Source organism: Macrosteles quadrilineatus, unplaced genomic scaffold (genome assembly GCF_028750875.1).
Source record: "Macrosteles quadrilineatus isolate MER2022 unplaced genomic scaffold, UCM_ALF_1.0 Scaffold_8__2_contigs__length_117827958, whole genome shotgun sequence".
NCBI lineage: Eukaryota > Metazoa > Arthropoda > Insecta > Hemiptera > Cicadellidae > Macrosteles > Macrosteles quadrilineatus.
In genome coordinates, this window is record NW_026542601.1 from 45,071,697 (window position 1) to 45,098,196 (window position 26,500).

The 26,500-nt window shown below is 35.1% G+C and overlaps 1 protein-coding gene across 2 annotated transcripts in view; it reads right to left on the reverse strand.

The window, feature by feature from the left end:
- Positions 1 to 881: 881 nt before the first annotated feature.
- Positions 882 to 26,500, reverse strand: part of LOC128999974 (macro domain-containing protein CT2219-like) — a 35,329-nt gene continuing 9,710 nt past the window's right edge. For both annotated transcript variants that reach the window (XM_054426796.1, XM_054426795.1), the window contains exons 3-9: positions 19,233 to 19,394; positions 12,593 to 12,721; positions 8,435 to 8,551; positions 5,426 to 5,529; positions 3,216 to 3,246; positions 1,634 to 1,707; positions 882 to 1,061 (exon numbers count right to left, since the gene is read on the reverse strand). In XM_054426796.1, coding sequence (XP_054282771.1) covers positions 969 to 1,061; positions 1,634 to 1,707; positions 3,216 to 3,246; positions 5,426 to 5,529; positions 8,435 to 8,551; positions 12,593 to 12,721; positions 19,233 to 19,394 — 710 coding nt within the window. In that variant the 3' untranslated portion in view covers positions 882 to 968. The remainder of the gene's footprint in view (positions 1,062 to 1,633; positions 1,708 to 3,215; positions 3,247 to 5,425; positions 5,530 to 8,434; positions 8,552 to 12,592; positions 12,722 to 19,232; positions 19,395 to 26,500) is intronic.

Here is a 26,500-nt window from a genome sequence, read left to right on the forward strand (position 1 = left end):
CTTTAAAAGCCACTGGGGCAGAACCCAAGGGACTTTTTCACAAATGTATGGTCAGTTTGCAAATCTACACACCTAGACGAACATTTTGGTATACCGTATTATAATATGTGGAATTAAATCTTAGAACAAAAAAGCCTTATTGTTTACAAAGTTTTATGTAAGTTATTAATAATATAGATTGAGACTTGTCTGCTGGTTGGAAATCATCTGTAGGCCTACAGGTTTGGAAATAAAGTGCTCCATCGTCAATCCTTCACAGGGCCATAAATAAAATTTAAAATTACAACACCTGCTTCATTTACTTTATTTGTCACCCCACAAGTAAGGATCCTTCATCAATTCTTAATACTGACCAACTTCTTGCCAAATTTCTTTTATATTATTGTAGTTGTATGCAAACTTAAAAAAAAGATTGAATTTTACAGAAAATCTATTGTGTGAAAATTAATACTTGATTAAAGAAATGGAGGACAAGCTTTTAAGGAAATTCTTGCAAAAGCCCAAGAATAAGGGTGAATAAAAATGGAATTATGTTAGGTTGTTCATTGCAAAAAAATTTTAAATTAGAATAGTCTGATAAACAATTGTTGGCTCTTGCAGTTATATTACCTACGGTTCAAGGAGCAACTTCTTTCCTGGATTTTCCAATAGCCAGCAATACAAGATTATGAACACAGTGTGATTTAACCTGTCAGGTGAGAGGGTTATTGGATAAATTAGAAATTACCATTCAACATCATTAAAATGTTTGGTATTAGAATACCATAGAAGAAGTAGATGTGTATCCCTAACATGGGCCAAGTTAGAGGTTAATTGTTAAAAAAGTATGAATTTTTTTAATTTTCTGACATTAACTGGGGGACGTTATGAATAAAACGAAGTTGAGTAAAAAGAAAAGTTTAATTATCAATACATGACAAAAATCACAACCTCATACTTAACCTAATGGAAATGAATTAACAACAAATTTAGACTTTAGCCAAAGGGAATGCAATTGGCATGCACCCTTTGTAGATGTCAATGTCTTCCTCTAGGAACAGACAAAATATGACCCGATCGATCTGAAAAAATGACATGCTGTGTAAGTTGAATTTAAAACTACCTATTTATTTTGAAATCTTAGTTAAAAGTTTTGGCTAGATGCTGAGAAACCCGTTTTGTCATAATGAAGGAAAATGATTGTTGCCAATTTCCTTACTAACATTGTTTTGAACAGCAGGAGTCGAGGACATGCCATAAAATACTCCTGCTTGTAAATTTAAATTGTAAAAAGTAATACAATGTATCAAAAGTAATAATTGATAGCTATTATCATTGTTGAAGTACCTAATTGCATTGTTTTCACCTAAATTGTAATTTGTTCACTTTGAAAATCACAAGAACCAGCAATATTGATAGTCATAGACTACCAATAGAACTATAAACTAGAGCAATCTATTGCTGTTTCAAAGATCTTTGTTCTTTTTCAATAAAAAATTTGTGACAGCTCTGATCCATATAGATGGGACATCTACTTCAGTATCCAAAAGTCGATGGTCATAGTGAGATTACTTTACGCCAACAAAATTGTAATAGACCAAAAATATGAAACAACTGTTCGTTTACAATAGCAAAACAAAAATTATCTACTCACAGAGTCAGCATTTTTATCCAAGAAATTCCTGACAGTGGTGAGCGCAATTTTTGCTGCATTTTCTTGGGGATATCCTGTAGAAAAATTTTATATTAAGAAAAAATTCCTGACCATATCTAAGGCATTCAATTTTTTCCACTAACCATGGAGTTGGAGGTTATTTGTTTGAAGTATGGATTCTTGAATTTTCTTTTGTGGACTTTTCCCGTGTTCAGGGGATATGGAATACTGCCCTTGTGAAAGAGGGGTCCGGGAAAACTATTTCCCGTGATATTCCAATGTTAAAAACACAAGTTTTGGCCAATTTTTTTACATAAATCCATATCTATATTGAAGCTAAGTTCTTTCTCTATTTTGTAATTGTAGATTGTAAATATTTGGATATTATTTCCAAAGAAAAAAGAAATGGTTAGCCATTTGAAGTACTTAAGAAGGTATGCAAGTAAGTAAATTCTTTTTAAACTTTAACATAATTATTAAAAAAAAAAAACACCACATACTGTAAATCAGGAAAACATTTTTGGGATAAAACAAGCAATAAAACTTAAAGTCCGTTCACAAATTTAGGAGGTTTAAGAGGAAGGTTTCCCACCACTTTTTTAGCTTAATGTATATAATATCAGCTGATCAGCTGTCCGCTGTTGTTTCAAAGTTATAAAATTAGATGGAGGGAATGACATCGCTTCCCCTAAACAAAATCAAACCGCCTAAATTCATGTGAATGGAGTATAATTACAATCATAATTGAAATCAAAAGACTATTCTTAGTGCTCCAATATAGACATTAACACATTGAAGCAATGGAGACGGACAAAACCAACAACACAGTAACAAAATGACAGGCCAGCTGATTGGGAAACACAGTAGCATTTTTAACGTACGTTCCGTCAGCCAGACAGTGCTACTCTTCCTGCAATGAGTTGGATTTGCAAATTAATAATAGGCTACTCCCGCCGCAGCAAACCTGCAGACTAACGGAATTTTCATTTGCCTGATTTGATTTAGTATAAAATAAATAAATTTGCCAAGTCTGACTAAACTATATCCATAAACAAGCAAACTACAACAGTTTACTTATTCTCCATAAGAATAACATAGGAGTTTTTAATTTACAATTTTTTGAATTTTCTCTGTAACCATATGAGTTTTGAACTTAAACGGATGGTGTTTTTGGCCTCTGGGGACATCAAAATGAAAAAGTAAATCAGTCCTGGGTACAGGTCTTACCATGAGACCTAGGGTTTAGCTTATTCCCTATATGGGAAATTCGCTAAAAATAATGCAGGAAATGCAAGTGATTATCTACGTGCAGCATAATAGATAAATTATTCTTTTTTGTATGATTATTGATCATTTTACTTTAAACAACTGAATTCCGATGACCAGTTAATGAAGTAAAATCAGTTGGCTACTAGTAATTTGCCAATTTTGTTGATTGAATATTGATAAGAATCCAAACAGCTTTTAGAAAATCCTCACAATATAAACATTGTCTATAGAAATGCCCCATTGCCAACTTAGCATACATCCAGCCATTCAACTGAAATAATTATTAAAATTATGTATTAATTTAGTTACTCACCATAGATTCCTGTTGAGATACAGGGAAATGCCTGCAAATGTAAATCATAAACAGTTAGAAATAGAATGGACTTGAACAGAATAACATAAATGTAATGTTTAGAGTTAACAAATAATCTTAAGTTACAAAACTAAAGATAAATTAGTCCTCAAATAAGTGATTCAGATATTAATTTGATGTACTGTAATTTGTAAATCCGTATCCAATGGTGTCAAGTTCAAAATGATGGAATATCTTGAGGAGAATTGAGGAGAGCTTGTTGAAGAAGGAGATCCGAAGGGAAGGAGACCTGTAGGAAGACCAAAAGCTAGGTGGTGGGATCAAGTCCGGAAGGATATGGAAAAGATGAGACTAGTAGAGGAAGATTCGGAGGACCGAGAGAACTGGCGACATCGTGTTGGGAAGGCTATGTACCTGCTTGGGTACAAGTGGCCATGGCAGTAAGCAGTAAGCAGTAATTTGTAATTTGAAAGTGGAAACAGTTCCAAAATGTGTACCAATGGTTTTTAGGTTTCATTGGTGCTTGTCAAGTTTAAACACAGGGCGTCACAAAAATCCTCTGCTATACATAACCATATTTAACATACAAAAATAAATCAAAAATGCTTAGTAACATTTTTTGGATTTCAACTTCGTTTAGCCGCTATCCACCATTTTGTTTGTTCACTTAAACATTTCTATTTCCGTAATGGATTAATGTATCAAGCTTTAAAATTTGGTATGGAGCTCTATAGGATAAATTTCTAAATCCACAAAAAAAAAAATTATTGTTTCCAACGTTTATTTTCACATGGCGGCCACTTTAAATTTTTAAACTTTAATTACTAAAAAATGGCTGAATTTATGAAAAAATGTCAAGAACACTTTTATTTTTCAATTTTAATTTCCTATCCAATGGTGCCAAGTTCAAAAAGATCGAAAAGAAATAGCTGAAATATTACGATTTTTAGTTGTAAAATGGGGTAGAATAAGACTCCATATCTCCCTTAATATTCAAAAAAATATTTCTTATATATATGTATCTCTAATTTTTAGTATAATTGAAAAATAACAAAAAATCTGTGATCAAATTTTCCACCAAACACCCTTAAGCTAGTCAGTTTTGCCCCGTTTTACAACTAAAAATCAAACAAATTTACTGAACATTTTCGATTTATTTTTGTATGTAAAATATGGTTATGTATAGCCAGTTCCAGATTGTTGTGACAACCTGTATAACATAAAGAAATTAATCTTTTGTTATGAATTTTGAATTGGCAAGAGCACATTAATACATTGAGTACATTGAATTATATACATTACATTTTTTTGCTACTTAAGAAAACTTGTATTTTATTAAAATGTCTTCCTACTTCTTGAACCTACTATGAAAAACAGGAAACCATTTAAGCCACGAATACTTGAACAGAACCAGTGTGGATCATAAACTCCATTTAAGCAATGTTAAATAATGTTTACTTTAGGGCCAGTAACATTTTTTTTTTTTTTTTTTCTAAGCGCCCGTGCGTGGATCGTTTACAGCAAAGCAAGGAGTGAGCCGGTACAAAACAAAGGTGAACTGCACTGATAAATTTTAGTGGCAGTGACCAGGATCTAAACCCACGACATCGCTGCCTTGGGCCCGAAGTCCGCGACACTACCAACTGAGCCACCGACTCACATAATGTTTATGATCCATACCAGTTCTGTTCAAGTATTCGTGATTTAAGTACAAACTAGAATATATTTCCCCCTGTACCCAAAAAAGTTGTTTTTTAAGTGTGTTTGTTTATTTTTATGATTTGTGTGTGTGGATGTGTACAGAGGCTACAGACTAAACCTGCGGTCCGGTTTTGATGAAATTTGGTATGTGGATAATCTATGTTACCTCTAGAAAATTTTAAAATGTTATTTTAAAACTTTATTTTTAACAGGAATTTTTCTATACAAATCCATAAAAAGTAACATTTTTACAAAAGCAGCTGGAACAATTTAAATTAAAACTTCCTATGTTATGGTCTTTTTTACTCTAAACAAAACGGTACACCCCCCCCCCCCCCCCCACCATAAGCTTATAAAATTACGGTTTAAAAGTTATTGCAATTTTTGTTACTTTCCCCGTATAATATCACTGTTTACCCATTATAAGAGTTTTTGACAAACCAATGGGATAAAATCTGTGTCACTTTGCTGGTACTGTTTATTTAGTTCAAACCCTCCTTACAACTTACCACGGATCTGAGGCCCTCTTTGCGGACGATATCTAGAGAGTTTTGATAACATTGCTCCAACAGATCTGGTTTCTCTCCTCTTGGTCCAACAGTATGAATCACATCTACAAAAAAATAAAGAATCTATATCTATCTACAAAATGCGAAGCCGTTTTTTGTGAACGCTACTCCTCCCTTATTTATGGATCAATTTCAACGTTTGAGGTGTCAATAAATCCGTCTCAAATTTTATTTTGCAATAAGGCTTTAGAATTCAAACGTCCCTACCCTTAAGGTGCAAGGCGTTCTCAAAGGTAAATGTTTAGAGAACAAATTTTAAAACAAAAAACAGCTGTTTTTAAAAATAAACTCAGCGGCTTTTTTGTAGTATATTGATGTTTGTAATATTCAGGACTCAGTAGGTTATAGACCAATTTAAACAGTTAATTAATCAGTTTTGTTAGAAGAACAGAAAATCTCTCGAGTTCAAAGAAGAAATATTGAAAACAGGAGGAGAGTAGAAGAAGAGACGCCTGGTTTAACAGTGAGGAATCCAGATACACACTCACTTGGAGAGACGAATAATATTTTAAAGCACTAAAAAATAAGGCCAGCTTCTGAAAAATTATAAATATATTCAACAGGTATTTATTATATCAAACTGTTAATAACCCTACATTTGGCAAACGACTTTTGACTAGTCGCTAAAACTAAGTTCCTCCACTGGCAACTGACTAGTCACTAGTCGTTTGGGCATCAATTTAGCGCGGTGTGACATCAAATTATTTCTTACATTTTTTACATACAATAATATGACATTATCATGTAAAGAAACACAGGGCCGGATTTAGCATTTTGGCGCCCCTAGGCCCAAATAATTTTTCCGCCCCCTAGTCTGGTCACAGTTTCTTTCCTACAAACCTTTATTAAAAACTATATGATGCCTATAGGCATATGTTAATTGCTTGAACACCACTCCTCGTCGGAATTTTATCATTGCAAATTTTTTGAAGAATTATCTTGGTTAGCCGTAACAAAATGCCGTCTTAAACACTTTTGTCAATTTTATGCTTTTGGCAAATGCTCACGCTTGTGGGACTAAAACAAAACAATCCAACCCACAGAGCATTCCTGCAAAAACACATATCCATTGATTCCGATTTTGCGATTTCAGGCCCCAAAACATGAACTCCATAACAGTACGTGATACCATAGATTAAATATAGGCCTACTTCTTGAGTAGATTTGCCATCCTTAGGTATTAGCTGAAAACAATTCTTTAAATGATTTAAACCTAGTTTGTCCAAAATAAAACGATGTAATTATAAACAATAGGTCGTCCCCTGGTTATATTACCTACAAGAAATTAAAACACACAACATAGAACTATCCCTAAATAATACCTAGAAACAAAATTATGTCAAAAATAACTTCCAGTGTCACCAAAATATATGAACTAGACATAAAAAACAATATTTAGAATTAACAATGTGATAAAAAGTCGACTTGAGTTTATGGTTAATCTATGGTTTTAATCTATGGTTTATTATATATATTATATACTGCATCCAGATTATATTTGCAAAGCAAAACAAAGCAATAGTCCCTCCGACCATAATTAGACTCAGGTCTGAGCTGAGGAGAAAATGACACCATTAATGTTACTTTTGAGGGGATTTGATTTTTCTAAAACCTGTTGCAAACTCAGATAAATATTTTTTTGTTATTGAATTTTAAAGATAAACTTATTGTATTTTTAATATTTAACAAAACTTATTGTATATTTTAGCTTGACCCTGCAGGTAAACTGATTAAATTATTAGTTAATATAAATTTTCTTTTTGTGAGGTGAGGGTGGTAACGGTGTCCAACACGCATGCGCCCCTAATTACTCCGATCAGTAGCGCGGAGCCGGCATAGTGGCAATGCAAAGATTACAGTGGCAATACGATGCGTACCGCTCGGGCGCTCGACAACATCCCTACAGCCTACTCCCGTATAACCAATGTTCGTTACCAATGTTGTAACGAATTTGATGCGTAATGTGGAAAAATAGTTTAAATTTTCTAACAGTTATTTCTTCAAATGAATTTCTAAATTATAATGCTTTATTGGCAAGAGTTCTTTTTTATCAACTCGCAAAATATGTTAAGCTATGGCTATTTATTTTATTTTTAGATATTAAAAAATATTTGTCCTCTCAACCGTGCGCCCTCTGGGAGCTTGCGCCCATAGGCCCGGGCCACCGGGCCTATTGGGAAATCCGGCCCTGAAGAAACATTTTCTAAAGGTTTGGTAGGAGTATAGGCCTATCTTGGATTTCTGATTTAAACAATTTTTTGTAGTTTTCACAAGCCTCTACTTTGTTAAAATGTTACATGCCCATTTTCTTTGTTTTTGTTCTTAGAAGTAAACAGTTCAACAAACTTTTTTGGGAACTGTCAGTGTTAAATTTGTTCTTTGTAATATCCTAGAAAAGAAAATATATAATACTATAAACTTTTGTATGGTAGAACACAAGTTATGCAGCTCTAAAGTGACCTACGTACATACAGTAAAAAATGTCCTGCCAGTACAGGAAATAGATAAAAAAAAGAGCTTCACAATTTACAATGAGATGAGAAGTCTACTTGTGGTTGGTTAGTCTATGATAACACAGTATATGTAAAAGATGGAGGTATATTGTATGATCAGCTGAAAAACAATTACAGAAAACTCCATAATCATCCACTGCCACCCACAGAGCAGATAAAGAGGTTGTGGCTTAAGGAAGTTTAGTCAGTAAGTATAAAAAAGCTTCAAAAGACATCTTACTCCTTTCTACACTTATCGTTCATTCATGTTTAGGTTAAAATTTGTCTCCTAGACGTGTCTCTATCTTCATTGGTAATAACAAAAACTGACAACTGGATCCAGAATTTGTCTTACTCAGTGCCTACAATGGAGAAACAGCATATACACCTCTTTGGTACAATTCAGACCAGTTGGCCGTAAGCAAGTGATTTCGATTGTTTGACAGTGTCCACTCACATCTGGCAGGCAGCCTGTAGCCACCCGTGATCTTGGCCTGGCCCGTGGGACACCCGTGTAGAGTCTTACACTCGGCCTTCAGTTCCGGCCCAGCAGCTCGGTGAATGGCACCGTCCACTACAACACAACAACATTGTAAACACACTCCAATACAGAGTACAGCAGCAACATTGAAAATAAAATTAACAGTCATATTTGGTTGATAAGGATCAGGAAACTTAAGAGCTAAGTTGCACAATGAATGAAATATAGCGGTTTATGATAAAATAGGAGGGTTTGTTGAATTGTTAACAGTACAATTTTTTATTATCTATAATTCTGTAAGACCAAATTTTTACCAGAAAATTGTGGACGTCTCGTAAGTCGCAGAAAAGTGGGAGGGGTCTTAAATTAAAGGCCTTGACCCCAGGGACTCGGGAAAAATAGCAGAATTCCCATAAAACGAGATAAAACGTAAAATATCCACCATAAGAAATGCATGGGAACTGAAAAACGTCTGCATTCTATCAGCTGTTACTTATTTATTTGCAATGTTTACATTTATTCCGAAAGTCAATGTTGGTAAATAATGTTTCAAAATGAATTGTGTTTAATTTTTTTATTTTCCGTTTTTATAATGAGTGAAGTAACTAGACAGGGTAGGGGAAGACCTGCAAGACGTGGAAGAGTGTCCAGGAATTCAACAGACTTCAAAATGCAAAAGAGAACATCATGTAGGGCCTAACTGTGAAAGAAATCCAGAAGCTGTTTTACAACCTGTCTTTAGAAGAACGCTGGAAAATGAGTTGAGTGTTGTTTCTCACAATCTAGGTCCTCTTAAAGCACTTGCATGCACTGTGGCGCATTTCACTTCGCAGAGGAGGCCACAAATGGACATTTCAACGCATGTTGCCACAATGGACATGCCACAATCACAAGTAAGTGACAAACTAAAAGAACTGTTTTTACATGATTCGAACTTCATAAAAAACATAATAAGGCGATACATCAGTACAATGGCTTTTGCGTCGCTTTGCGCTACACAAAAAGAGATTCCGGGAAATGGGCCTTACTGTCTTAAAATGCAGGGACAAATTCATAGATATATTTCTGACTTACTACAGCGAAATGGGGAGCTGCCTTCATAATAATTAATAATAATTTTAACCTTTACATTTGGTTCTCAAAATGGAAACTATAACAGAATTCGTAAGATTACAAAACAAATCTTCACTTTTAAACTAAAAAAGATGTGCAATGTTTGGCTGTATGATTTCAGCTCTGATTCGTCGTTCTCCGGGCTCAGGCCAAACCGTGTGCACGTTTCCATTTGTTAAAAAATAATATGTTGTGTTATTGATTTAATCATTATTTTACAATTGTATTTCATTGACACATCAGAAGCAACTAATATACGACTCCAACGAAAGGAAAACCAAGATATAAAACAAGAAACACTGTTAATTTTAAGTAACATAAAATTGATAATTTTAAAAACATATGTCGAATATTTGTCTTTTTATATATATTTGTTTTTTATTGTAGTCCAAATTAGGAGCTATGGCCCCTACAGGCCACTAGTTATCATATAATTTATTAAAACGTAACAGGGTTTTTTTATTTCACAATTCTGAAACAACCACTTGACAGATTTTCATTATTTTTGTGTTGAAAGAAAGATAATTTTGAGAACTAGGGAATGTCGAAGCCATAATTTTAGTTTAGGATTTCAGTTTTTTAGTAATTAAGTTTTAATTTTTTTTTTGTCTAGCAGCCAACGCTAACATTTTAGACTAGCTTTTGGTATAATACATTTTCTTAACGTAACAGCTGTAAACATTCAGCGTTTGTGACACAAATTCAGCATTTGTATAAAATGAAATGACATCGTAGGCTTGACTTATTTATACTACATGTAATGCTATAATCAGTATAATCTATAATCATTGATATGTTCATTTATTCGGCAAGAGGAGGATAGATTATTTAAATAAATATACATAATAAAATACTAGATGTTCTGATATATTTTTAGAGCAGTCTTTAAAATCTTGGGTTTGTTTTAGTGCAATATGATTTGTTTGAACTAACAGCTGGATAAATGTAAAAATATTCGATATAACTATGAGGTCATTTTATTTAGTCTATGATTTTGTCATTGATTAAAGGAAATAAGTAAGATTAGTAGAGATAAGTAAGACCATTTATGTATATTGTATATTAATCGAGGCTCTACCTACAAGTCTTCAAAGAAAAGCCCATGCAAATTATTTTTCTTCTAGATTTTTTTTGTAGAGTAGGAAAATAACATAACATGTCTTAATTCATCTTGGCAGCTTTTTGTTTGTAATACATGCTTGACTGCTTAAACTTTGTTTAGATTAGGCCTGAAAATATTGATGTTATCAAACAAGAAGATCAAGGATGACCAGGAATAACGATTTTTAATTACTACCACAACCTCTGAGGGTTTTTATCCAGAGATAAACAGATGGATGACATAGATTAAACACAATGTTATCATTGACCTAAGATACTGCAAGTAGATTACTAGGCCTATCATTTTGTAACATCTAAAACGTTGTTTGGCGTGTGTTCATGTGTGGTTACGTTTGGGTGTGCTGATGTAGGCAAAATCACTTTTATTTCAACTAAATATCTTATAGTTTGAATAAATGAACATGGGAAATTAGAATGTACATAGATTCAATGATGGTGGGTAATTATCACAGATATTAGATCGGATAACGGTATGGATAATAAACATTGCAAAATTACGTCACTAGCTTTCTTGAGTGTTTACTTTTTTAAATTCCTTCTACAGGTGACAAGTTTTTTGTACAAATGAATATTATTTTAACTAAACAGCTGCTTCAAAACAAACTATCTGTCATTGTGTTTATTTTTCTTTGTTTACTTTTTTTTAGCAACTAACCCTAGGACTGCCCTGACCTGATTTATGCTAAAATAAGTGCAGGAGTTGTCTGAACAATATCCTGAATTGAAAATTTCCAATTTGGCCGCCATCACAACACATTAAGATTTTTCCACAATCACAGGTTCTAAAATCGGTATTGGATTGGATCCTATATCACATAGTATCGACAATTGGCCCACCCATAATTTTAAGGATTAATCGCTTAACTCAGTCATGAAAGGCTAATTACTAGCCTAATATTGTAATCTAGTTTTGTCGCATAATATGATAGTCACTTTTCAAAATATACCTACATTAAAACGACAGTTAACCCTCCAAGTGTCCATAGTTTAGGCCTTAATGTCCACCTATTTTTGGCGCATTTGCAAGGTTTTATTAAAACGGATCTGAGAAGCTTAAAACAATGTTAATTCTAATGTTCTATATACCATTTTGTTTGGAAAATCATGGGCTTCAATATTATATATAAAACATAAGGAACATTTTTTCAAAAAAAAAATTTTTTAGGTAAAAAAAATATAATTTCAAAAATTTTCAAAAAAAAAATAAGTTCGCGCCTAATGAAATTGTATAAATTATAGGCCTATAAATATTTGAAAATAGCCACTTTGTTCTAAATTTTATGAGGATTACAAATATATAATAATATAAGGAAGTATATTTGCAAATAAATAAGTTATGGGCAAAAAACTGATTTCAGTACATAGCGTTTAGCTAAGAATGCATAGCCTAACCATAGCTAGGAATCTGGCTGATAATTTACATCAATATCACTACCTACTTCTTCAGGATCATCAACCAGCACTTCAAAACCACTTAAATCTTCTTATAATGCACCACGTATATCACTACTTTTGATTTTTAACACTAAAACAATGATAAACGTAATAAAACACATCAGTCATCGGTCCGGGGGAACCTAGCTGTTTACAAATACACGCACGTCAGCTGTCTGCTACAATATTTTCAGAACTAAAATGAATAGCGCTTAGAGACAGACATCTGGAGACAGCTTAGAATGTAACGGAAAGAACGATACCTAACTCGATCCAGTTCAATCCGATTCAGTCAGTTATAGAGCCTTCGCCGTAAACGATGTCTGCTTGTCGAAAAATCGGCAAGTAACACTATACAAAGTGTGGTGCTTGCCGAATTTTCGTCAAGTAACACTGGGAGGGTTAATTGCACTGCAAAAAATACCTTATCAAAAGTTATTCGAAAAAACAAATTATTTGACTCACCTCCCCCTCCTCCGAGCAGGCTTTCATTTGCTGCATTGACAATTGCGTCTATCTCCAGCTTTGTGATGTCTCCCTCCCACATTGACACTTTGTCTGGTAGTGAAGGGTTGGCTGAGAAAGGTCCAAAACCTACAAACAGTTCTCACGTTAAACAACAGTATTTTTCAAACAAGATTTTGTAATTACCCTACAGATTCTAATTTTGACATTCTACAAAGATTGTATGTAAATTAAGGTCATCTCTCCTGTCACAGCTAAACAAGTTAGACCAAATGCAAGAACTGGGCCAAGAATACTGTTGCCAGTTGACAGGATGTGTATGCAGAAAAGTGTTTTAACGTAGAGAATAGGAATAAGTAGCTTAGGGAGTTTGCAGAAGACTATTAACATTTGCACAAAGGGCTCAGCAGCGGATGTTCATCAATATCCTGAGTTAGTGATTGAATTTGAGAAGACTGTGCTTGCTGACCCGCATGTTTCAGACTTATAGGGCTGACCACAGTTCTTGATAGTCTTGTAGGGACATCCCCTATTATTTTTATAATCCCTCTCGCTCAGCCACACCGCAATCCCCAAACTGATGAGTGACAGTAGTCAGACTACACCGGTGAAAAGAGTCGTGCAGATGTTTAAAACTCCCTACACCACTTTTGCACATTTCCTATGTCCAAACACTTTACTCCATTTATGTTCCTAAACTGGCGATGAACTTAAGGACTGAGAAAAAAGGAATCTAAATTACTAATCTTCTAATTAAATTACTGTTCTGGCTGTTTGGGGAGAGTTAGTTCTAGTCCCGGGTTCAAATGCCGCCAATCACCAATGGATTTTATAAGTGACTAGCTGGCCCAACAGATGTCGTTCTGTTTTAATGTGGTTTTATGTTAAATGCTCGTTCATTTTCAAGATGAGCTCGTTTGCATCGCTTAATCTTGTCCTGGTTGAAGTTCGTTCGCTACGCTCACTCACCTTTTGGTTGGAGCTCGTTCGCTGCGCTCACTCGCCTTCAGGTTTTAGTTGGAAATTGACACATGTTATTGTATCCCACGGTTTATGAAAATATTTTTGTCTAATGCTAATGTAAGTAGGCCATTTTTTATTATTTTAAAAATTGAATTACTCAATAACGGTTGGATAGATTATAAATTTCCTTACAAAAGAAACTTCCCCTCTCACTAAGGAACACAACAAAAAATGAATCATTCAATTCAGTGCACTCGTTCTCGAGTTTAAATTTTGAAAACTAATATTGCTGCACCCTGTTGATACATTTTGTAACCTTTTAATGCTATTGATCATCACAGAATCAAATTGTTTAGTTGAAACAGCTGTTAAGGTTCTTTAATTCCATTTAAATATGAGTACTCATAAGGTTAACATGGGAAACTCCAGAGCCACTGGGGCGGAACGATTTTGATAGATCTGCACCAAACTTCACACAAACCATCCTTGAATAATGCTTAATAATGCCTGAAAGTTTCATTACAATCTGTCGAGCGGTTTCGGAGTCCATAACGTTCAAATATATATACAAACTTCCTCTTTTATATATAAGATAATGCCACGACCCCCTCTAGATCTAGACTGGAGTAATGTAGAAACAATTCCGGGCTGGAGGAATAAAAAAAAATAAAAAACTGTTCAGGCACTTTGCTACTTGTTACCGTGGAGGCTTATGTGTATGTGTTTCAATTAAACACTTGTTTTCTAAAAATTAGGCGTTTTTGTTCATAATATATATTTTTTTTTGCTTGTAGCTTGTATTGTGGGACTCCAACGGGTTTAAGGACCAGAGACTACCCACTAAAAACCTCCTCTACTCTTCGGAAACACTTGTCGCACTTCATCAGATTTAGGATGAGTTTGCCTACGCCCGAAGGGCTTACACCGTGTCTATCTAGCCCCTTAATTTCTTACAAAATCTAGACTGTGATCCGATCTAGATCGTTCTTTTTACTTAATGACATTCCGTACAAAGTGCGACCAGCAGTCCCAGTTGTCCTCACCCTCCAGCAAGGTCTCACAAATCGATTCAATCAACAGCACCCCAAGATGTTGAGTGGCCTCCTGGCGGAGCATATCCCATCGTGGACAGCGTAAAAAAGTGTTCCGCTTTTTCTGCGTCGTTGGGAATGCATGGGCAATAAATACAGCTAGGTGAGTTCGTTTTGGTCATCAAGTGCAGGTACGACTGAAAACAGCCGTGACCTGACAAGAACTGCGTGAGATAAAAGTCAACCTCACCGTGCCGCCGTTCCACCCACGGTTGGACCTGTCTAATGAGTCTGGCAGTCTAACGTCCTCGAGTCTCCCTTTCCTAGCTTTCATGCCACATCTGAAAAGTGCGGGAGCGCTCTTCCATTCTTGCAGCGTCTTTTCCGATGTAGCCTTGCCTTGCCTTGCCTTGCCTGTAAGCTTACTAAGAGCAGCGACACTCCTAGCAGCCTTGTCCGCCGTACGGAAGATCGGTTGGTCCCTCCAGCTCAACTTGTTGTCCGAGGTACTAGGCGGTTTGCGTGGTTTGGACAACTACGTTCCCCACTTGTAGCGGAACAATGGTTTCAATCTGTTACTTTGTAAGGATGACGATCTCTGTCTTGCTCTGAGCGAGTTTTAGACCATGATCAGCCATCCAGACGTTTACAACGCGCATGACTTGGTTCAGTTTCAATTGGGCTAGCTCAACGTTGCGTGCAGCAATGAGGGCTACAACGTCATCGGCGTACCCAACTAAAACGGTCTCCTCTGCATCTCAGATCTCAGAAGGCTGTCGTAGGCAGCGTTCCACAAATCTGGGCCGAGTATTGAACCTTGCGCGGCACCGGAAGTTACATCCATCATCCGCGAACCATCTTTTGTTTTGTAATGAAGGGTTCTACAGAGCAGGTAGTCCTCAATCAGCCTCAACAGATATGATGGTATGTGGAAGCTGTTCCCTAACGCGTTCATCATATCGACCCATCCCGCCGAGTTAAAAGCATTCCTAGCATAAAAAGCACGATCCGGCGAGAGAAATTATTGAAGCCCTCGGCATGCTCGACTGCTCTGTGTACTTCGGATATCGCGTCGATTGTTGACCGTCCCTTTCTGAAGCCATGCTGACGGGGAGACAAATCTCCGGCAGCTTCCACGGCAGACGTCAGTCGGAGCGGATCAGTTTCTCTAAAAGTTTTCCGGCCGTGTCCAACATACAAAGGGGTCTGTAGGACGGCGGCATATTCGGGTCGCCTTTCCCCTTGCTGATTAGCACCAGCCTAGCCTTTTTCCAAGGGGGTGGGAGCTTTTAAAAAAAGTTGGGTTTTTTAAAAGTTGCCACACTTTTTTTCTATGTTTGGCAACTTTTAAATCAATGTTTTTAGCGAATTTCCCATATAGGGAATAAGCTATTACCGTAGTACTCATGGTAAGACCTGGACGCGGGACCGATTTTTTTTTTTTCGTTTTGAGGTCCCTAGAGGCCAAAAACACCATCCGTTCAAATTCATATATATATATATTTATATATCGCGGGTGTCCCACGAAGGGGTTTAAACGTTTGATTTTATATTACGTGCCCATTCATGCACCAAACTTTTTGAAACTTTACACAGTTTACAAAGTAGGTTCTAAAAATATTCTGGAAAATTTTCAACTCCCTAACCTTAGTAGAAAAAAAATGGTGGCATATTGACAAATTTACCAATGTGCTTTCTATAAAAACTACTTTCATGATTTATTATTAGTTATTTATTTATTATTATTATTTATTAGTTATTTGATTTAGTTTTAGTTTTCCATTAGGCTATGTTCTAGTTTTTTTTTATTTAAAAGTCATATTGCCCTGGAAAGGAACAATAAAAATATTTTATAAAACCAAAAATACCTTTTTTAATGTTTTTAAAGTAACGTTTTTCAATATGTCGCCATTTTGTTTCTACTAAGGTTAGGGAGTTGAAATTTTTCCAGAATATTTATAGAACCTACTTTGTAAACTGTGTTAAGTTGCAAAAAGTTCAGTGCATTAATGGGCGTGTAATTTAAAATGAAACGTTTAAACCCCTTCGTGGGACACCCTATATATATATGTGTCCGTTAGCACGATAACTCGAGCAAAAATGATCCGATTTTGATGAAATTTGCTACAAACGTGTAAACCTACGTTTATTCGAACGAGTTCGCGATCCAGCATGATCGGACCATGGAAACGGGGGTTTACGGGGGTCTTTATGGGGTAAAAATAGGTTTTTGCCATTTTTTACCCCAAAAACAAAAAATTTAGCAATTTCTTTCCAAACCATTTTGTAGAGCTAAAAAAAAACAAATAATTTAGTATATTGAAGCGTTATTATGAGCCTAATGGTTACGGAGAAAATTAAAAAAAAATTGTAAATTTAAAATTCCTATGTTATTTTTATGGAGAATTAGTAAACTGTTGTAGTTTGCTTGTTTATGAACAGTACCTGGGGACCGAGCTTTGCTCGGAGAAAATCATTAGTTCACTCTAAAAGCAGTCTTAGTATTGGAGATACATAAATCCATTCCCAAACTCCACACGGCTCGCCTTTACTACGTCCTACACCATTTCCTACGTCATTGACCTGTTTCCCTCCATTCCCATAGCATTTCAGAATTGCAGACACCTTAATCTAATCGTCATAAACAGTTCCCACGCTCCATACTACTCGCCTTTACTACTTCCTTCACCACTTCCTGTGTTGCAAACCTGTTTCCCTCCCTTCCCATTGCATTTAAAGATTGCAGATACCTTAATCTAATCGTCATAAACAGTTCCTACACTCCGGACTACTCGCCTTGACTACTTCCTTCACCACTTCCTACGTCGCGGACCTGTTTCCCTCCCTTCCCATAGCATTTTTGGATTAATTTTTTTTTATTTTCTAATTTCGACATCATAAGATGTGGGATTGCCCCTGAACTGGTTATAATAACTAATATAATGGTTTTAAATACCTTCAGTCACCTTCACTCAAAACTGGCCCGCCTGATGATGGTACAACTTCGTGCCGAAACCTAGGTCGCAATAGCCGACTATTTTGAACTGGTGACTGAAGGTATTTAAAACCATTATATTAGTTATTTTTGGATTGCAAATACCTTAATCTAATCGTCATAAACAGTTCCAACACTCAGGACAGCTCGTCTTGACTACTTCCTTTACCACTTCCTACGTCACGGACCTGTTTCCCTCCCTTCCCAGGGCATTTTAGGATTGCCCATACCCTTATCTAATCGTCATAAACAGTTCCCACACTCCGGACAGCTCGCCTTGACTACTTCCTTCACCACTTCCTACGTCACGGACCTGTTTCCCTCCCTTTCCATAGTATTTTAGGATTGCCCATACCCTTAATCTAATCGTCATAAACAGTTCTTACACTCCGGAAAGCTCGCCTTGACTGCTTCCTTCACCACTTCCTACGTCGCGGACCTGTTTTCCTTCCTTCCCATAGCATTTTAGGATTGCAGATACCTTAATCTAATCGTCATAAACAGTTCCCACACTCCGGACTACTCGCCTTGACTACTTCCTTCACCACTTCCTACGTCGCGGACCTGTTTCCCTCCCTTCCCATAGCATTTTAGGATTGCAGATACCCTAATCTTATCGTCATAAACAATCCCCACACTCCGGACTGCTCGCCTTTACTACTTCCTTCATCACTTTCTACGTCACGGACCTGTTTCTCTCTATTCCCATAGCATTTTATGATTGCCTTTACTACTTCCTTCACCACTTTCTACGTCACGGACCTGTTTCTCTCTATTCCCATAGCATTTTATGATTGCCTTTACTACTTCCTTCACCACTTCCTACGTCGCGGACCTGTTTCCTTCCCTTCCCATAGCATTTTAGGATTGCAGATACCTTAATCTAATCGTCATCAACAGATCCCATACTTCGCGCTGCTACCCTTGACTACAATGTATCGAGTAATCTTCAGTATAATCTTTGCTAAATATTAACAAGGGATATTTTTCCTTTTGTACTGTATTTGTAATTTGCTAATGTACTGTGGGTAGTTGGCTTATTATGAACACATGCTACAACTTCAAGTCTTTTGTTTACTTTTTCCTTGTTATTTAATTCAGCCAACATGGTTACCTAGCAACCCATAAGACTAATGTTAAAAAAAATGTGATTTTCAGTTTCATTTTTCTACGTAATTAGATTTTTGTTGGCAGTTCTAACTGCAGTAAACTCGTTTTTAGGCCAGAAATAAACTATTTACAACATTTGAAGAAAATCGTCGGAGCCGTTTTCGAGATCTTTGTGCAAGCAAGCATACATACATACATACATACAAGCAAAAACATTTCTCATATTAGAGTATAGGATATTTTGATCAAATTTGGAAAATGCTTTTATTTCTTACTAACTACTAACATTTTACAAAAAAAAACAGTTTTACCCTCCCTGATGCAGCAAACCTAAGTACTTGTTAATCTAATTCTATTTAAATCGGGAATAAATGTTATATTTTTAAGTAGACATTTCAGTGTAAATCCAATGAGTCAAATGGAAATTCGCTTAGTCTGCAGGTTTGCTGCGGCGGGGTTATAATGTATCCCCTACATAGTAGTTTTTAACAAGCCAAAATGTTGACGAGAGACACTAACAAACACCAGCAAAGAAACTTACCACTGTCGTTGTAATCCTTTCCTCCACTCCTTTGAACATCATTTGATGGACCTAATTTCGTCGATTGTAAAGTCCAAGTTGGTACTTTGTCCAGAGTAACAAAGTTATCGCCACATTTGTAATGTGTCCGTTTTTCATTTAAAGGCATTTGAATCCACATATCTGTAAGTTTTATACACATATTATGGTAAAGTATTAGTTATAAATAATATAAGACACGTGACACATAAAATAAAACATTTGAAATTTTACATAAGAGAATGCCTACAGATAATGTTAAATATTTTTGATCTTTTACATTAACTGAGCGTATTCTTTATTTCTTCTGTGACCTTATTTAGCACAAGTCTATAAAAATTGTCAAACTTTTGGGTCAACTAAAATTTTTGTATATAACTTACAGGGTGATCAACCCAAGGAGGCCACCATTGGGATATTGGAAACGGTAAGAGTTAGAGAAAACTTTAAATGGGGGACATTCCTCTATTTTTTTGTGGCAGTAAAAAATATGAATTTAGTTTTTCAAAATTCAGCCGGCATTTTCAATATGGTGGCTAACTTTGAAATTTCTTGTGGAACTGAACAACCTATATTTTATCAATTTAAAAACTTTTTTATTCTTGGCATTTTTTCTATAAACTCACTCGTTTAGGAGTTACAGCCTATGAAAAAATGACTTCCGGTGTACATTTTGCGTCATGTAAGTTTTGCATCCATACGAGTAAGTTTAGAGCAAAAATGTTAAGAATGAATAGGTCTTAAAATTGCATCTACATTCCAAAAAGACCAGTTTTCCAATTTTCAAGATTGCTGCCATTTTTTAAATTTAATAGAATTAATATTTTTTACGTATTTTATGGTCTTTTTGGAATGTGGATGCAATTTTAAGTCTTATTTACTTGTCACATTTTCGCTATGAACCTACTTGTTTAGGAGATGATGCAAAATGAACACCAAAAAGTAATTTTTTCATATCAATAGACATGGTTTAGCCCCTGAGCTGAATTGATGACTTTAATCTATAAGTATAAAAGTGGATGTTTGTATATATATATATATACAGGGTGTTTTTTTAAAAACTTGCATCTTTATTTATGTAAAAACCGCAATAGATAGAAATATGCAGTTTGCGGGAATAATCTATTGACGTAGGGGGACCAATTGTTTTGAATTCAACGTTACATTCACATTCCCCCCCTTTCCCCCCCTGCCCCCAACTTATTTTTTTAAATAGCAAGGTACCCCTTGTGACATATCAAATAAAAGAGCATAAAAAAAGAAAATGTTTGATGAAAAAAAATTGAAAATCGGTTCATAAATTTGTGAGATATTCCCCCCCTCACCCCCCCGGAACTTAATTTTTTTTAATAGCAAAGTACCCCTTGTGACATATCAAATGAAAGAGCATGAAAAAAGAAAATTTTTGGTGAAAAAAAATTTAAAATCGGCTCATGAATTTGTGAGATAATCACCCCCCTTTTCCCCTACCCATAACTTGTTTTTTAATAGCAAGGTACCCGCCCTTGTGACATATCAAATGAAAAATAAATTTCACCAAAATTTTTCTTTTTTCATGCTCTTTCATTTGATATGTCACAAGGGGTACTTTGCTATTAAAAACAATTAAGTTCCGGGGGGGGTGAGGGGGGGAATATCTCACAAATTTATGAACCGATTTTCAATTTTAGCGAATTTCCCATATAGGGAATAAGCTATTACCGTAGTACTCATGGTAAGACCTGGACGCGGGACCGATTTTTTTTTTCGTTTTGAGGTCCCTAGAGGCCAAAAACACCATCCCTTCAAATTCATATATATATATATTTATATATATATATATGTGTCCGTCAGCACGATAACTCGAGCAAAAATGATCCGATTTTGATGAAATTTGGTACAAACGTGTAAACCTACGTCTATTCGAACGAGTTCGCGATCCAGCATGATCGGACCATGGGAACGGGTGTTTACGGGGGGTTTTATGGGGTAAAAATAGGTTTTTCCCAATTTTGACCCAAAAAACATAAAATTTAGCAATTAATTTCCAAACCATTTTGTAGAGCTTCAAAAAACAAATAATTTAGTATATTGAAGCGTTATTATGCGCCTAATGGTTACGGAGAAAATTCCAAAAAATTGTAAATTTAAAATTCCCATGTTATTCTTATGGAGAATGAGTAAACTGTTGTAGTTTGCTTGTTTATGAACATATTTTGATCAAATTTGGAAAATGTTTTTATTTCTTACTAACTATTACCATTTTACAAAAAAAAAAACAGTTTTACCCTCCCTGATGCAGCAAACCTAAGTACTTGTTAAACTAATTCTATTTAAATCGGGAATAAATGTTATATTTTTAAGTAGACATTTCAGTGTAAATCCAATCATAGACTAGTAAAAATAGCTTAAAATTTACTTGTACCTAGAAGTAATTGTAATATAATTTCTGTCAATGGATTCTTATGTAAAAATGGCTGAAAAAAACGATGGTGAAAAGTCTACCACTCTACGGAGGTGCGTTGGCCTTGTACTTGTATGAAAGGTTTTTCAAAATGGCTACCGGAAATATTTATGTTTTTAGCCAATAAGTCCTAAATTATTACAGGTAGCTTAAATAAGTAAATGAGTCAATTTTAAAGAATTAAATTGCGCAACTTTTAGTATATAATAAGTTAAATTAAGGTAAGTAGTTACATTTTTACAAGAAAATAATGTTGTCAAACAATTTTAATAATTTATTGTAATTCAGGGAAATTTGAGTTATGGACTTCAAGTTGGCAACAATGTTTGCTTTGTTCCAGCTGAGAGTTCTAATTGTTGTTGTTATTATTTCAACATGTTTCTAGTTTACTTTCATGAGTTTCTTGTTAGTCCCCGTAAGTATGACCATTTTAAAATAGAGAAATGAATATCGAAAACCTGTTTTATTTGTGAACAAATTATACACGACGGTTGTGAGGTATCATATCTCACTGAAAAAGGAATTGAAGCAATACACCGACCTGTAAGGCAAGGAAAAAAAACTGAACTCCATGTAATTGTTGGTCAAAAAGTTCATAAAAAATGTAGGGCACAGTTTATTAATTTAATATCTCCATTCAGAAAGCAGGATGATTAAACCAGTTGTTCCCGTTTGACACGTTTTAGTGAAACCTATTTTGATTTCAAAAGTAATTGTTTTTTGTGCACAGCTGAAGTAAGCCTACCATATAAATAGAGGAAAAAACGAATGATTTGAAGCTCAGACGCTAAACTTAAGAACATCAGTGCTATAAAAGTGCAACGAACGTAATGATGAATGGGCTGACAAAGTCAAAATACGGTTTCTAAATGTGTTCGATTTGCCTACTATGAAAGCATGTTATCACAAACAATGTTTACAGTAGTATACTTTCGAAATGGAAAATCTATACCACAACAATAGGAATATCTTTAATCTCGTTGCGGATTAATGTGGCTGCTGCTGAAATCATATTTATTTGTTCTTTTTCAGTCTCATCTTTAGTTTTTAATTTATGATACTCCTGCAACACACAAGAAGCTGTACTTTTAAAAATAACAATGTCCTTAGTTCCAACTGTGTCAATAAAGATTTAATTCTCAAAATGTTATATGAGTTCTGTTTCATAAACTTATCTGTAAGGTTCATACTCACAGGTTGCAGGTAGAAATTCTTTCAATTTATGTCACTGATGGTTAATTGTTCTTCATCGTTTTCTCTCATGTACATTGAGACTTTTAAAATGATTCGTGGCGTAGTTCATCTCCTGGGCGACCGGGCAGAGCTTTAGGAACGTCACTAAGTTGTTGTGGTATAGATTTTCCATTTCGAAAGTTTACTATTATTGTTTATGATAACATGCTTTCATAGCAGGCAAATCGAACACATTTAGAAACCGTATTTTGACTTTGTCAGCCCATTCATCATTAAGTTCGTTGCACTTTTATAGCACTGATGTTCTTAAGTTTAGCGTCTGAGCTTCAAATCATTCGTTTTTTCCTCTATTTATATGTTAGGCTTACTTCAGCTGTGCACAAAAAACAATTACTTTTGAAATCAAAATAGGTTTCACTAAAACGTGTCGAACGGGAACAACTGGTTTCATCCTCCTGCTTTCTGATTGGAAACATTAAATTAATAAACTGCACCCTACATTTTTTATAAACTTTTTGACCAACAATTACTAGGAGAGATGTGAGAGAGAGGAGTACAAGACAGGATGGCCTGCTGCACTTGCCTCGCGTCACAGAAAACTTACTTCTATAACCCAGAATGCCAACCGCGTGGTAAAAAGCATTAAGTGTTTTGAGAGAGCTTTGCCTGTCAATCGTAGGCAGCACCACCAGCGTTGCCATGCACTCAGCATAGCAACGCTGGTGGCGCTGCCTACGATTGACAGGCAAAGCTCTCTCAAAACGCTTAATGCTTTTTACCACGCGGTTGGCATTCTGGGTTATAGTAGTATGTTTTCTGTGCTCGCGTCCAGTTAGAACATGGTAAAAGTGGCTTTCTTTTATTGCTCCTCAGAAATACAACCAACTGCCAGAAAATGTAAAAAAAAAACTTAGGCTTTCCGACTGAACTCCAAAAAAATGTCTTTTGTAAATATAAGTTAAGGTATTGTTAGTTAATAAGTCAATTATTGTTATTATATTATTTCTTTTGTATTGACTTGAGTAGTTTTGAAAAACAGTATTGTTACTGAAAACTGCTTGAAACAGAAGACGTTTTATTATTATTATTATTTTTTATATTTTTATTATTATTATTATTAAATTACATGGAATTAATTTATTTTCCTTGCTTTACAGGTCGGTGTACTGCTTCAATTCCTTTTTCAGTGAGATATGACACCTCACAACCGTCGTGTATATTTTTTTCACAAATAAAACAGGTTTCGATATTAATTTTTCTATTTTACAATCGTCATACTAAGGGGGATTAACAAGAAACTCATGAAAGTAAACTAGAAACATGTTGAAATATTAACAACAACAATTAGAACTCTCAGCTGGAACAAAACAAACATTGTTGCCAATTTGAAATCCATAACTCAAAATTTCCCTGAAAATAAATAAAATAATTTATTAAAATAAATAAATTATTGTTGCCATTGTAACATATTGTAACATTGTTGCCTGAATAAATTATTAAAATTGTTTGACAACATTATTTTCTTGTAAAGATGAAACTACTTACCTTAACTTAACTTATTATATACCAAAATTTGCGCAATTTAATTCTTTAAAATTTACTCAGTTACTTATTTAAGCTACCTGTAATAATTTAGGACTTATTGGCTAAAAACATAAATATTTCCGGTAGCCATTATGAAAAACCTTTCATACAAGGCCAACGCACCTCCGTAGAGTGGTAGACTTCTCACCATCGTTTTTTTCAGCCATTTTTACATAAGAATCCATTGACAGAAATTATATTACAATTAATTCTAGGTTAACCAACATTTTTACTGGTCCATCAAATGGAAATTCGCTTAGTCTGCAGGTTTGCTGCGGCGGGGGTATTTTTTCATCAAACATTTTCTTTTTTTATGCTCTTTTATTTGATATGTCACAAGGGGTACCTTGCTATTTAAAAAAAATAAGTTGGGGGCAGGGGGGGAAAGGGGGGGAATGTGAATGTAACGTTGAATTCAAAACAATTGGTCCCCCTACGTCAATAGATGATTCCCGCAAACTGCATATTTCTATCTATTGCGGTTTTTACATAAATAAAGATGCAAGTTTTTTAAAAAACACCCTGTATATATATATATATGTTTGGCAGTGATAAACTCAGTAAACAACTCAACCTCTCCAAGAGTTGGACATTCCTTCAACTTTATCAAGCCAAACGATGCTCTGTGACACCCCATATGAAATTGACTCTCCATCAGTAAATGACACTACACCCTTTTCAGGATTTAGCACCCCTAAAATAAGTAAAATAAATTCTTTGCAGAAAGTCATATCCCATCTCGAAAATAAAAATGAAAGCGAGATTAAAGTAGCAGAAGAATCAAACATGAATAATGGATCTTCAGGGACTATCAAATCTTGTAATAGTCGTTATGAGCCCTCTGAAAAATCTAGATATTTTTTACGGAAGAAGCCAGTAGCTCAAACAAAAAAAGTAGCTAATAAATGCCTGAGTACATCAACATGTAGTGCTAACAACAGTTTTCTGACTCAGTGCAATAGTGGGTTGAACCCAGTTGAAGTAAATGTCCTCAAATTATTGTACATTAATCTTCAGGGACTGAGGGGCAAAGAAAATATATTGAGCTTTCAAGCCCAAGAGCACAAATATGATATATTATGTGTTAGTGAACATTGGCTACATGAAGAAGAGGTCAGATACTTACAAGTTGAAGGTTACACACCTCTATCAATGTACTGCCGTAAACATCATATACGAGGGCGAGGTGGTGTTGGAATATTAGTTTCAAACAACAAGAATATTATACACAAAGTACTGGATATAGACTGGCTGTGCACTGAAATTAGCTTTGAATGTTCTGCCGTCATGATAGAAACCCCTAAAATAATAGTTGTACGCATCTACCATTCTCCAGCAGGTGATGAAAACTTGTTCTTAAAGGACTTAGAACTATTGCTAATCCATCTTAGTCGCTTCAAGACCAACATTGTTATTGGGGGTGATGTTAACTCCATGTTTGATGTAACAAAAGACAAATCCACTGTTAAAAGGCTGTTAAATACTCTGAGACAGTTTAACTGTATATTTCTCAACAATATGCCCACACGTTTAAATTCTTGTTTGGATAATATATTTACAAACATCCCAGAAGAACTTTGCAAGACTCAAGTTGTTCCCCTCGATATTGCTGACCACAGCGGGTTGGAGTCCATCATACAGCTTCAATCATTCTTCAACTGTGATCATCCTAAAAGCTTTATTTTCCGAAATCTGTCTCTACGATGTTTGGACAACTTCTTTGAACTTTTGTACAATATTGACTGGGTTAACCTGTTGTGTCAAAACAATTTATCTGCTGAAGACCGGTTCGACCTATTCTTTTCTAAAATAATTGGGATTTTTAATCAAGCTTGCCCACTTAAAACCTCAAAAAAAAAAAGAAACCATCGAGCTCCACAAAAACCAAGGAATGGTATTCTCCAGAGTTAACTCGGTTGAAGGAGGAAGTCATGGCTTACCGTACAATTTACATGAACATTAAAACTCAAGCTTCTTTTGAGGCTTACAAACGCATTAGGAGCCAATACAAAATGCATGTAAATCAAGC